This window comes from Schistocerca gregaria, chromosome 9, assembly GCF_023897955.1.
Source record: "Schistocerca gregaria isolate iqSchGreg1 chromosome 9, iqSchGreg1.2, whole genome shotgun sequence".
Taxonomy (NCBI): domain Eukaryota; kingdom Metazoa; phylum Arthropoda; class Insecta; order Orthoptera; family Acrididae; genus Schistocerca; species Schistocerca gregaria.
The window spans coordinates 171,857,040-171,871,155 of NC_064928.1; the positions used below are offsets into that span (position 1 = coordinate 171,857,040).

At 40.3% G+C, this 14,116-nt stretch overlaps 2 protein-coding genes across 2 annotated transcripts in view; one reads left to right on the forward strand and one right to left on the reverse strand.

The window, feature by feature from the left end:
• LOC126291700 (eukaryotic translation initiation factor 3 subunit F) overlaps positions 1–6,439 on the reverse strand; it is a 45,956-nt gene extending 39,517 nt beyond the window's left edge. The window contains exons 1-3 of the mRNA XM_049985333.1: positions 5,181–6,439; positions 4,985–5,055; positions 4,578–4,795 (exon numbers count right to left, since the gene is read on the reverse strand). Of these exons, the coding sequence (XP_049841290.1) occupies positions 4,578–4,795; positions 4,985–5,055; positions 5,181–5,289 (398 nt within the window). The 5' untranslated portion in view covers positions 5,290–6,439. The remainder of the gene's footprint in view (positions 1–4,577; positions 4,796–4,984; positions 5,056–5,180) is intronic.
• LOC126291695 (nuclear factor related to kappa-B-binding protein-like) overlaps positions 6,118–14,116 on the forward strand; it is a 197,994-nt gene continuing 189,995 nt past the window's right edge. Inside the window, exons 1-2 of the mRNA XM_049985324.1 lie at positions 6,118–6,330; positions 12,450–12,643. Of these exons, the coding sequence (XP_049841281.1) occupies positions 6,118–6,330; positions 12,450–12,643 (407 nt within the window). The remainder of the gene's footprint in view (positions 6,331–12,449; positions 12,644–14,116) is intronic.

A 14,116-nucleotide genomic window follows, 5' to 3' on the forward strand; every position in this document is an offset into this window, starting at 1 on the left:
GTGTGTGGAGAACTGCAACATATGGCAAAACCATCAACAAAAAGGGAGCTGAAAGGAATGTGGGTGCTCCTGTGTTACGGCAGAAGAGGTTAAGTTGATTAAGAAGGTCAGTCAAATGAGCACCTTTCTGACAGACTCTGGGACAACCACAAAGGGGATGGTGCGCATTAAAGTCACCAAGCAACAGAAAGGGGTGAAGTAGCTGCCCAATAAGCAGGAGGAAGTCTGCCCTGGTAGAATCGAATGACGGAGGGAAGTAAATGGTACAAAGCGAAAAGGGTCAAGTAAGGAGAAACTGCAACAGCTTGAAGGCGGGTGGTTAGGGAAATGGGTTGATTATGAATGTCATCCCGTACGAGCAGCATGACACCCCATGAGATACAATACTGACATCTCGGGGGGAATGTCAAAACAGTCCGGGAAGAAATGTGAGAGCTCAAAGCGGTCGTGAGGACACAACTTAAGTTTCCTGAAGGCAGATAACAAGTGGATGCTGTGATTCTAAGAGCAGCCATAAATCCTTGTTGAATCAAAGGCTGTGAATGTTCCATTGGAGGAAGGTCATGACAAGGAAAAAGCGAAGGGGGTGTCACTTTGACAGCTGCTGAGTGGCAGCCTTCGAAGACTTGCTGCTACAGGGCACAGAGTCAAGAGGATCCTTCTCCACGAGGTCTACAGAAGTGTTGGCAGTCTTCTTCTGTTGGCCTGCAGAGTCCAAGGCAGAAAAATGGTTGGTGATGTGCATGAGTGACACAGATGTCATCTGGGCAAGGGTATCACATGGTGACCAGGTCGAAGAGGATCTTTGAGTTGGTGAAGCAGAAGACAGTTTGCCTTTGTTTGACTTCTTCGAGGTTTTCGAGTTAACAGAGAAAGACTTAGATGTTGGTTGGCTGGAGGTACAGAGGATGTCTTGACTGGAGTGTTTCTTCTGTCCTTTCTGGCCTGCCGGTTGTGAAGCTAGTGACTTCACCCTGTGAGGCAAAAGTTTGGTGGCATGTTGCACAGCTGGAGGACGAGAAGGGGATGCTACCATGATGCTGGGCGATTTCACAACCACAGTGGTATATTTGAGGTTGCATGTCTGCATGACCATGATCTTCGTAGAGCTAGATGTTGCAAGAACAGTGCTGTAGCTGCCAGATGGTAGAATGCAGGGTTTCTGACTAGCCAACAACTTGCAAGCAACCGGGTAAGACACTTTTTCCTTCACACGCATCTCCTGGACAGCTCACTTATAGAGAAACACAGGACAATCGTGGGAGGAGGCAGCATGGCTGCCACTGCAGTTCATGCAGTGGGTAGGAGGCAGACAATTGCCTTTGTGAGCATCTGCATCACAGGTTAGACATTTGGCTGGGTGTGGACAGGACTCTCGTTCAGTTGTAATGACGATGCTGGTAGGGGCAAATTGTGTTTGGAATATAAGGTCTGACTGTGATAATGTCATAACCTGCTTCGATCTTTAACGGAAGAACCACTCTATCGAAAGTGAGAAAAAGAGTGCATGTGGATACTAAGGAGGCATCTACTTTTTTCATCACTCCCACGGATGGCAACACACCCTGATCAAAGAGGTATGTTAGGGTTCCTGCCTCGGTCAGACCATGGAGCAGCCTAGTGTAAATAACACCACGGGAAGAATTCAGTGTTCGATGGGCCATGGACGTGCGAAGCTGCAAGCAGTTGTGCTTGAGAATCAGAACTAGTTTCCAAAAGAGCAGGATTTCAAAAAGAATGAGCCCTATGGGACAAGCTGGATTTCACAGGGCCAGCAATTGGATCAATACCGTTCAGAATAATGAACGGATTTACTGTAGAGAAGGACTGACTGTCTCCCCCATGACTGCCAGCATCTCCAATGGCATGCTCCTTAGGTGATTGTTCATTCACACCTCATGTCACACCTCCCAAACACCCCCAGGGACCAATTGGAAATTTGGGAAGGTAGCAGCTCCAGTAATCACCCTTCCATGGGCCTGGCCTGTGCCAGGGGGTATGAGCAAATCCTACCTGTCAACCTGGGGCTTGGAATTACATGTTACCCAGTCACCTGTTAAGCGTCAGACATGTGGGCCGGCCTTCAGGAGCGCACAGGGAGGGAGAAGAAAAAGAGGAACCTCAAACACCCAAGCAGAGGAAGGATAGGAGAAGCTGAACGAAGAAAGAAAAATGGAACAAAAACCAGTGATGAGTATTCTGATACTTACTACCAAAAATTCAGAATACATTTCCAAACACAGCCCAGACATTCTTCCCAAGGGAGGAGAAAAAGAACAGCAACTGGATAGACGTGCAGCACGGAAGGGAAAAGATGCTGCAAAGGCTAGGGCCCATGGTAGCCAAGCACATTCCGTGAATGAATATCAGGAAAGCCAAAGTGTATACAACCACCACAGAAGCAGGGTGCTAATGAAGCGAGCTGGTGTCAGCTCCCCCCACCTCCCGTCCGCCCCATGGGAGGTGTGTAGTATAGGTACACACAGCACAAGAAGCGCTACAATGCAGGTACATCACTTGGCAGGTATCCTCTGGGTTCCAAGTAGCTGCAAGTGCATTCGCTGTTTGGGGTCACTTTCTGCTTCTGTCATAATGTGCATGAGCACATCTTACGCATCTGCCTATAGTGTTGCCATCTGCCAGAGAGAGTACTATCAACCAAGTGGAGATCCTTCTGCCAGACAGGAGGAAATGACGACATGCAGTTCAGTTCCTGGAGCACTATCAGACTGTTCCCACAGCTGATCTAGTACAGGCAGTACAAGCACTTCCTGCGATTACACTATGGAGTACCAGTCCCATTCAGAAGACTAGCAGACAATATTTACACTTAATCAATACTGTACAATACAGTGTCATAACGATAATGAAAGACTGCAAAGAGACAGCAAAGTTACTTAGATTTCATTGCATTATGTATACGTAATCAAGTGCCATACATGAAACTGTTACCAAAATAAAGTAAAAGTTTTCTATCATGGCTATTAATAACTTAGCATAAACCCCGAGTTTTCATTTTTGTTATATGACAGAAACTTAAAATCTTGAGTATACTCAGGCAACTTAAGACCAGACCTCCGAAAAAATAAAACCCCGCTTATACACATTTCAACACTTGTAGCTAAGTGTTCATCAGCGAGATAGCATCTGGTCCTACATTTGTAGACAGACTGTCATGTTCTTGTTAAGGGCATTGCCACTAGAAACAGTCTTTACTATGTGGAGCTCTGGATACTCAACAACAAACTTTAACTGTTTCAGTCTCTCTTCTGTATAGTTGTTTATGCAATGCTTTGAAAAAAGGATGACTGTAGTGATCCTGAGTTTCGCATAGTGTTTAGAGGCTCAGAAAGCGAACAAGAATGCGGTGTTACTTCATTACAGACAAAGTGAGTTGAGTGTCAGGTTCTCACCAGTTGTACAAGACAAATATGGCCACTGTTCTCCACCCAGCTCCATCAACATTCAAGTTGGCAGGAAACTGTTTTGAAATATATAGTCAGACTTGTAGCTACACAGACACTAAAAAGAGGATAAGTTTCAGGATATTTTAGTCAAAATTCAATGCAAAAGTATGCTTGGTAATTAATTATCTGTGATCTTCAAACTTTGTAACAATATTATGAGCTTTGAAAGCTATCTTTATTTTGTATACACATAATGTTCTTTATTGTAAGATTTTTTAAAGCTGAGTTTCGTTTTAAAAAATTGTTTTCGAACATAATTTTGAAAAAAAGATCAACATGTTAAATGGGGAATAAATATTATTTCTGATTGTGTTTCCAGATTTCTGATCTATTGCCACCCATTTTATTGAAATATATCAGAAACATGTTTTCAGCTACCAAGGATCTTTGGGCAGGGGCGAATGTCACTATATTCCTTTACCTCTTACTTCGTTACACAATGTTCACTGCTATCATTGGCTATGCAGAATCAGTAGCTGACAAACCAGATCTTATTCCTATCATACCTCATGGCAAGCATCGACAATAATGCTGAGTGACTGCACACGAAACACCTAAAAATTCCACAGGCCCTGTTCTAGGCCTTTACCAACATTGATATATTTCCTCAGGTTCCCATAACACCTATACTTCAGCTTGCATGCTTTGTTATAAATAACGAAAAGGCTCACGATTATTTTTCCATTGCCACCTTCTACAGACCACAATCCCAATTTGTTATGAAGCTATAATCTACTAAGTTCCAAGTTTAACCTCTTTCCCTTTAGCAAAAAGTTTGTCTCAACATCCTTAAGATTCTGACCTCACTGATTTGCAAACACAACACATTTATAGTAGCAATTATGCAACAATGACAATGTAATCAGCTTCACAACTACCCTTCAAATACACAATGTGATATGTAATTATAAGATACTTCCATGACTGCCAGTTACGAGAGTATTATCATTCTTTTCCCTTGCAAAAGAACACCCAAGATATCAAAAGAAAAAGTGGCAAGAAATACACTCTACATTACACAAGAAAGTTCTTATCTTCAGCTTAATAGTATGCCTGTAACTAACTTTGCTGATGCAGTTTAGAAAAGTTTGAAATAATGTTACCACTTACTTTAAGTACGCTTTTATTGCCATTCTGACATCCTGTAATGTTGTATCCAGGGTCAAATGAACAGGATTGTTGCATTCACGTGCATAGTATTCGTGTATAACAGACGAATGGCTTGTTACTTCATTTCCTGTCGCCCACCAACCAACTACGTTTTCTTGAGGATTTACACGGCGATTCAGGTCAAAAAGGTCCATGGCATAATTAAGTTCCGCCTCCACCTACAAAATAGGCCTTGACGTTTCACATTTCACTAACATAAACAAAGGTAAAAGTCGCTAACACACGGAATAAAATGAATCAAATGTGTGAAGTACATTTGCGGCATAACAAGTGTACGATCGATTTGTAGGGAACATATGTGGAAATATTTTGAAGTATACTACGTACAGACTAAAGAGTATACGAACCTGATCTTCATATTCCTTATGTGGCACACAAAAACAGTTCGTAACTTCGACAGTGCCTTTGTCTGCTGTGCCTGTAACATAAAATTAGACGAATTGTGACTAACCTGCACATCCATACACGTAGATCCACATGCACAACACGCATTACCTCTGAATGTAACATAAACACTAACTAGCAATATATGTAAACAATTACCTAACAGAGTGCCTATAACTCTATGAGCGTCTGCATTTCTTCTTTCATATGCATCAACAATTTGGAAAAGAACAACAGGGTGAACCTTCACCACAGTATTCAGCGCCATTTTTGTGGTTATGGTAACTAGGAACGGATACTGGTTACATATCCGGTTCCACCGTTGCCGTCTGTGAAGCTACTCTGGATTTTTACTTGACGCTGCAAAATCTCTCTGACAATAGAGGCTATTGACCCTTTTCCTTTTCACCCACAAAAGTATGCCGATTCGTTGGGTGTATATGATATAACATCTGTAATTTCTATAAAGTGCAAATAAAATTTCACCAGGCAGCGTTTCGTCTGCTGACCTGATGTGACAACATTGATTATTTTCAAAACTGTTCCTTGTCTAAACATGGTTCCCGTTCCGTCCGCCATGCCCTCCACGGTTGGATTCTATAATATCTGCAATGCAGACCCAGGATACCAAACGTGGAGGGCGTTGAAATTAGACAAAACCTAAAAAACTGCACCCAAAAGGTCGGTATAGAAGCGAATATTTACATGTCCATTAATCTTTTCACTTATTCCCAATATCGTCTGTCTGTCTTCTCCACATAAACATCATCAATACGTACACTTAGAACGCTAAAATACTGTAATATATTCACGTGATAATGACCGATTTATCGAACAAAATAACAGAAGCACAACATGTATGGGAAACTAGTGTAGAAAGCAGCTTCCTTGGAAAATTTAATCGTCATATTTCTCACCCCATCCATGTCAGTAGCGATTCGTATAAGTAATTTGGATAATTTTGATATATAGCAGATACGTAACATAACCTTAAAATTATTGTTGCGGTCTCAAAATACAAAATAAGTGTTATAACGAAACATAAATAGGGAAGTGTTTGATCTTTTTCCAAACTTTTTTCCGTGTAGCCCGAAAAATGGAACTAGAATATTCAACAGTGTCGTCTGAAGCCAGCACAGAGAGTTCAGAAATATCTCAAGAACTAAATACTCTCGAAGAATGTCGAATAGAAGGTGTGCGTCTACAACTTCCACAGGGCTTGTGCGAAAACAAGGAGATATTCAAGGAATTTTTCTCTTTAAAGACATGGCAAGAGTGTTTTACAGAGCAACAGAAGCAGCACCTCAGAGTAAGTAAATTTAATGTAACTTAGACATGTGCCCATTTACGAATAAAATGAGCAAATAATGCCCTTTTGGTCGTCGTCTTTCCCTAGTTGCAAAGATAAACATCATATTAACATGACAATGAGTTTTTGTTTACACCAAGAACTTTGTTTATTGTTGTTTGTAAACAAAAAGTTTTGACCTGTAAACTGGTGTAGCAGTGATGTCTAGTTTTATAATTTACTGTTAGAACATGTCTGTAAACTTGAAGCATTCAGAAAATTACTTCATGATAGTGTTCCTGGTTTTTTCCCTATTTCTAAAGTAATGTGACATGTATCATTGACTTTTTGTCTTTGTCTTAATATGTTTTGGGTTGTTATATCAATGGAAAGTAATAAATGGTCGGTAAATAATGCTATGGGCACTGGCTGCTATTAACTCTATGGAGGAGACATTAAGCAGTGGACAGACATTTTATAAAGTAGACCTACCGAAAGCGGTAAAAGTTACGTACTGGATCCCCTTTCCATTTTTCGGTATGGTGCAGTTGTAAACCTAAGGCTTTGCTGCTAGTCTTTTGATAACAAAATCAGATCTCTTCCGTTTACATTTTTTACTTTGCCAATTCATAACCAAATTGTCACGCTTCAACCCACCCTAGAACTCTAGCTGCACTCCTGATCAATCTGACACCATAACCAAGATTTAAGGTGGGGAAGAGGGGGCTGTCCAATGTGTAACTTTAGCTCTGAAAGTAACTGCACTGCTTGTGAGTTTTTGTTCTTCAACACTGTGTGTAGATTACACCAAAATTGTCTTCATGTATATCTACTTTGGTTTCACTAGACTTGTCATTGAACAATCTGCTAGACTTTTACACGGGGAAATGCAGCATGTGACTATTTAAAACTTTTTTAATCATAAATAATATGAAACCTTACCACATTGCTTGCATTTCTAAGGAATCATTTGTTATGATGTTGGTATCAGTGCATATATGTTTTTAAAGTTTGAACTGTGTCTTCATTCTGTGCTGTGACAAATTTCATCAAAATCCATTAACTCAAGTAAGAAGAGTTAACTACATACTTCCGTGCACTGTGTCAGAATGTGTTGTGACTGCTCGACACATTTTTGTATTTTTCCATGGGCTGTGGAGAAGCTCTGTCTGTTTTGCCTTCCAGTAAGCCGAGAACATGTCTGTAGCAAGATTTTCTACCACAACCACTGAGCGGACCACTTTTGATTAAACTTGAGACTGCAAAAGGACACACGGTCAAGGCATAAAAAGTGGAGTGGTAGGCTAATAAGGCAGGATGATGAGTGTTGTGTGGAATAAGAAATGGATTAGGCCTACTTTACTGACACCAGTTTCCTCTATGTCTATGCCCCACTCTACATGTTGTACCGGTTGTCTCTTACGCCAATGGGAAATTATAGGCTATGACCCTCTTGGGGGTATTGCCTCTGTCATCCTCTTGACAAACTGACGCACCAGAACATATCAAGTTTAATTTTTCAGATCAGTGTGAGCCATCATTATATTCTTAAAAGTCTGTTATCATATGCTATATAGACAGGGTATGAGATATTTTTGTTTCTATGTTATAGATGTTAGTCATGTTTCTTTCATAATATGTTGTTTACTTCTTGTGTGCGTGACTTAGATCATGGTGTTTCCTAGATAGTGGAGATGGTGATCCATTGAGGGGAACAATGTTTTGAATTGTGTTGTGTACTAGACCTAATTGTGTGTTCTTTATTATTATTTATTTATTTATTGTGAGGTTCCAGTGAATAGAATGGACTGTAGTGTTGCTTGAGGCCTAGGTTAGGTTGTGAGTTGGTGAAGCCAATGAACATGTCATAACAGTCCGTTTTTTAAAGCAGGAAAAAATTGTACATTCTGTAATCCAAACCCCTATTTCCCCACTGTGGTCTGATTTTTTCCAAGTGTTCAGTATTTTGCGAGTCCGCGGCTTGTGGTCTCGCGGTAGCATTCTCGCTTCCCGAGCACGGGGTCTCGGGTTTGATATCTGGCAGGGTCAGGGAGTTTTCGTGCCTCGAGATGACTGGGTGTTGTTGTGTCGTCTTCATCATCATCATTCATCCCCATTACAGTCGAAGGAAGGCAATGGCAAACCACTAGGACCTTGCCTAGTAAGGCGACGAGGGTCTCCCGCGTCGCTCCCCTATGCTCTGTAAAGCTCATCATCGTCATCATCAAGTAAAAAAAACATTTCCAGCTCAAGACCCCCCCCCCCCCCCCCCCCTCCATGGCGATCCCATTAGTGTTTGATTTAACTTTTCTAACGTTTATGTATTATGTGTGTTGGGACCTTAGCTCTTCATATTAAATATCAGTGACCTTGCAGACAGAATACATGGTAATCTCAGATTTTTCACAGATGATGCATTTATCCATAATGAAATATGGTCTTAAAAAAGCCACGCAAATATTTCGGCAGAGCTTGGTAAGATTTCAAAGTGGTGCAAAGTTTGATAACTTGTTTAAATGTTCAGAAACGTAAAATTGTGCACTCCACAAAACCCAAAAGTGTGGTATTCTATGCCTATAGTATCAACAAGTTGCAATTTGAATTTGTCATCTCATACAAATACCTGGGTATAACTTTTTATAAGCATATGAAATGGAATGATCACATAATTTGAGTTTAGGTAAAGCAGCTTGCTTACAAAGTTTCAAGAACCAAATTTAAATTATTAATATAGGAATATATCACTGCTATAGTGATTGTGTAGACAAGATTAGATTAATTACAGCTACCCTGAGGCATTTGAACATTCTTCCTAAACACTAATAACTGGTAGGATTAGAAGTACCCTCTGCCACGCTCTTCAGAGTAGTTTGCATAGTATCAGAGTAGATGTATATGAATTTCTGCCATCAAGCATTGGTCCTTTCACCGCCATGTTTAATTACTTCATTGGTCTATTGGAAGGGTATTGAATTGTTAGATAATCCCAATTTTTATGTAATATTTTGTGTTCGTATTATTTTATCCATAACGGCAAGATAATCCTCATCACATCTACTTCTATATGACTACTCCTCAATTCACACTTGAGTGCTTGGCAGGGTGTTGGTAAGATCACCTTCATACTATTTCTGCACCATTCCGCTATCAAACGGCGCACAGGAATAATGAACATTAGAATTCTGTATGAGTTCTGCTTTCCCTTATTTTATTATGATGGTCATTTCTCCCTATATAGGTAGCAGTCAACAAAATATTTTGGCATTCAGAGCACTAAGTTGGTGATTTGATTTTTATGAAAATTTCTTGCTGCAATGACATCTGCCTTTGTTTTAATAGTTGCCATCCCAGCTCATGTATCATATCCATGGAACTCTCTCCCTTACTTTGAGCAAATACAAAACAAGCTTCCCTTATTTGAATTTTTTCAATGTTTTCTGTCATTCCTATCTGGTAAGGATCCCATACCACACAGCAATTCATCAGATGAGGACAGGCAAGAATAATGTAGGCAGTCTCCGTAGTAGATCTGTTGCGTCTTCTATGTATGCTGCCAATAAAACACAGTCTTTGGTTTGTCTTCCCTGCAACATTTTCTGTGTGATCATTTCAATTTAAGTTGTTTGTAATTGTAATCTGTATTCGCTTAGTCAAATTGACAACTTTTAGATTTGTGTGATTTATCACATAACCAAAATTTAATACAAGAACCAATAAGGAAAGTGCATTATATGATGTTTTGGGTACCACTTTGCCATCTCAAAATCAAACTGTCATCTTTCCACCTAAGTAATTCCTTGGACCACTTTACAGATCAATATTTCACTGCAACTAAGGTTTTGTATGCGTGGTTATTGACTTTGGCAACCAAATTGTAACCATTCAACGTAATGTATACCTTGTGCTGTACTACAGATCAGTCTGAGACCACAATCTACAGTCGAAAACATAATATAGATGTAAAAAAAAAATGTTCCTTATTTATTTGTTAATGTATGACATGACTTGTCAAATATCATTACATCATGTGACAAAGCCCACATCAAGTATGGCAGGTTCTATTGAACCAGAAAAAAGAACTCAGAAAGTTCAATTTACAAAGTGAGTTGTTCACAACAGGCAAAAGCAGCAGAATGGTGTTGTTGACTGGTGAGTTACATAGCAACACTTTTACTACTGCACACTCCCCACCGTATGGCATTTCAACCTCACAACACTCTGATTTGAGCAGTCTCATACATTTTCGTCAGTATGTGCAAGGGTGGTACAGCAGACTTCCACAAGTTTGATACAATGTCAGGTACAAACTGAGTTTGCAACATGTTGCAAACATGTTATGAAAAACAGAAACAAATATCTTATGGCAGTGCTGCTATAGATAAAAGGAAACAATGTTTCTGCCCATCTGTTGCATGTTACTGGTGAGAGCATTAGCTTAATACTAGTAAATTTATCTGCCCATTGGTTACTATGTAATGATATGTATTTTAAGCTCTGTTATCACTGAGAATTAATTGTGATTGTTTTTATACAGCAGAGAATTAAGTGGGCCCGACAGCAAATTGCCATTTGTCATCTTTGTATGAGTCAGAGGAGTGCATCTAGAATTTTGGGCTAAATACATTGAAGCTGATGGTCAACAAACATAAATTAGGGGAGAAATTTAACTTTTTAATGATATGACTTCTTCAGTGTATGTAGGTGTGGCAGGCACAGATTCCCCCATCACCTTATCTATAAACAATATATAGACACAGGCAAAATCAGAAGTGGTAATATGGTGATATGTACCACATTATAGGCCAATTTCATAAAATTTTCAATAAAAATCTAATACAGTGTGTATTACAACAATGTTTTCATTCATTCAGTTATAGTTTATCCGCTTCGATTCTCGCGTGACATATACGACACATGGAACTTGTGACCTTTATGTACATACAGAAGCCATGTAGAGAAGCCAAAGATATATGCTCTAATACTTCACTCACATTGTCCAAGGTGTCATTACCTACTGCAACAAGTTTCAGTGCTCTGTGTTGTAAATTACATGTAACAAAAATATTAGTTGGATAAACATATTTTTCTACTAGTGGAACTGAGCATGTTAAACAATCCTTCAAGCCTTAAACCAGTGCTTCACAAACTTCAAATACTGTCTGAAATACTGCTTGCTTCAAAATTTGAAATATGTATCCAAGAATCTGCAATGAATTACTTAGGGCTCACAAACGAAGACCAATGGCAAGTCTTGTTCACTGCAATTCTGTCTCCCCCCCCCCCCCCCCAAACTTGTAAGATAACTGCCTAGCAAAGTTACAGGTATTATCAGAGCCAGCTTTCATGTTCGACTCCCGTAACAGGTTATTTCTGACACTTCTTTAGTATTGCTCTGTCTATTAGTGACGACTACATCTTTCTCTTCATTTGTTTAAAACATTGGATATTAATAGTGCAGCACTATATCTATATCTCATCTTTGACCCTAGAAATAATTAGGCCCTAAGCTGATGATGTAAGTACGCAATGGGAAACAGCATTGCGGACAATGTTGAAGCAGTAAGAAAAATATTTCTTGCGTATGTGGATGTAGACCTTTAGCAAGAAACACAGTTGAATACATATTGCAACTAGTGTAAGAACCATGTTAAAAACACCAACATGTCTCCAATTGTAGTGTATACATTGCTTCATTATACTGCAATGGTTAAGTAGCAGCACTATATAGAGACATAACATGTTCCTAGTTAAATCAAGACATATTTAGATTTATGATCAGAAATATCAACTTCTTTCGCAAGTATGTCATGAGCAAGGTGTTCTTATGAAACGAGATTGTGGAATGCTTCCTTTAAGTTGTGCACCAGAGCCTTAAGAATCCAATTATTAACAAATAACATCATGCATCACAAAACCATATTGATATAATCCTTTAACTCTGGGCTGATATTGTTCTACTGACTATCTTGTGGCAGACAAACAGTTCCTTTTTCTGGGTGTTTTTGTTGCTAGAAGATGTGTGTGTGTGTGTGTGTGTGTGTGTGTGTGTGTGTGTGTTACTTTTACTCTTTAAAATATTTACATTCCACCAGGACGTTCCTCTGTTCTAAGAAATTGCAACTAATATTTTTCTGTTTTAGAATTTTCTACCATCTTTCCCTGAGAATGATGCACAAGAAAAAGATGAGACCCTCCGTAGGTTGTTTGCTCGAGAAAATATGCGGTTTGGTGTGCCGCTCAATGACTTTCACATGCGGCTTAAAAATGGCTTCTTCAGGCCCGACATTGCCAAAATGAGATCACTTATTCGGAAGGCAGAAGAGCGAGAATATGGGTGAGTGTAAAATCATTATAGAGAGGAGCAGTAAGTGTCTAAGCGACAGTGTCATTATTGTACTCAGTGTGAGATGTGGTGGAAAATGGAGGGGATGTGCTCATGGTACTGGCGAGACTAATTATTAAATATTGATTATTGAAAGCTGTTGCCTTGGTAGATGGAGTAGCAAATGGTGTAGGGAAGGACTCGCGAGGCAAAGAGTGGGTAGCAGTGTAGTTTGCGGCAGGTCTTTTGACAATAAGGTGGTTGCTGCACAACAAGACGAAAGGAGTTCAGAGGCAAGAGCATATAAAGATAGTGAGAGGGAGGGGAGGAAATGAGAGCAAGATGGAGTTGAAAGAGAAGACAGGAAGGGAAGAAAGAAATGGAGAGGAGTGGAAACTGGGGGAGAGAGAGAGAAAGAGAGAGATGGCTGGGTAAGGAATGGTGTGGACGGAAGAGACAAGGGAGAAGATAGTGGGAAACAAGTTAGCTGAGGTTTAGCCAAAGAGATTGCGAGAGCCCAGGATATATTGGAAACATGATTCCCATCCATGTAGATCAGAGGAACTCATGCTGGAGGAGAGTGTCCAAACGGCCTGTGTGGTGAGGCAGCTGTTGACATCATTTGTGCTGTGATGTGCAGCATTTTCAGCAATTGGATGCTTAAGCTTGCAGTTTGACGCAGTTTGGTAATGGCCATTTGTGCTACTGGACTGTTGGTTACTTGTCATGCCAATAAAAAATGCTGCACAGTGATTGCAGCACAGTTGGTATATAACATGAGTGCTTTCGCACACGGCTCTGCCTTTTATAGGGCAGAAAATGCCTGTGACAGAACTGTGGTGGGAGATGATGGGTGGGTGCATGGTACAGCTCTTGCACCTGGGTCAACAACAAGGGAATGACCCAAGGAGTGCAGGATGGGGCATAGGATTGGAGTAGAGACAGACAAACTTTAGGTTGGATAGGTGGAGGAACACTACTGTGGGTGAAGCAGGTAGGATTTGGGTATGATATCCCTCATCTCTAGGCATGGTGAGAGGTAGCCAAAGCCCTGGTGAAGGTGTGGTGGAGCTTCTCAAGACTGGGGTGACATTGGGTGATAGAGGAGTGCTGGTTGGTGGCCGGTTAACAGGGTTATTGGTGTCGGAGGAGCTGAAGGCATGGGAGATCCATTGAAGGATGAGCTCTATACGGTATTGTCTGTCACTAAACATTCAGGTAAGATTATTGGTATACTTCAACTGCAGATGCAGTGTCCGTTCATATTGGGTAGACCACCCAACAACAGTACCACCACATCTATAATTGTCATCAGTTTCAGATCGGAAACATTCTACCATACAACCTTGCCAAGAGTGGACACCTCATATGCAGTGGAAAGCAGTTATTTTCAAAGTATCAGAACCTTTATTGACCGACAATATGCTATCCAGCTCGCACATGAACAGGTCTCCTGTGCCATCTCCTCCCCTGGCACCAGTAACG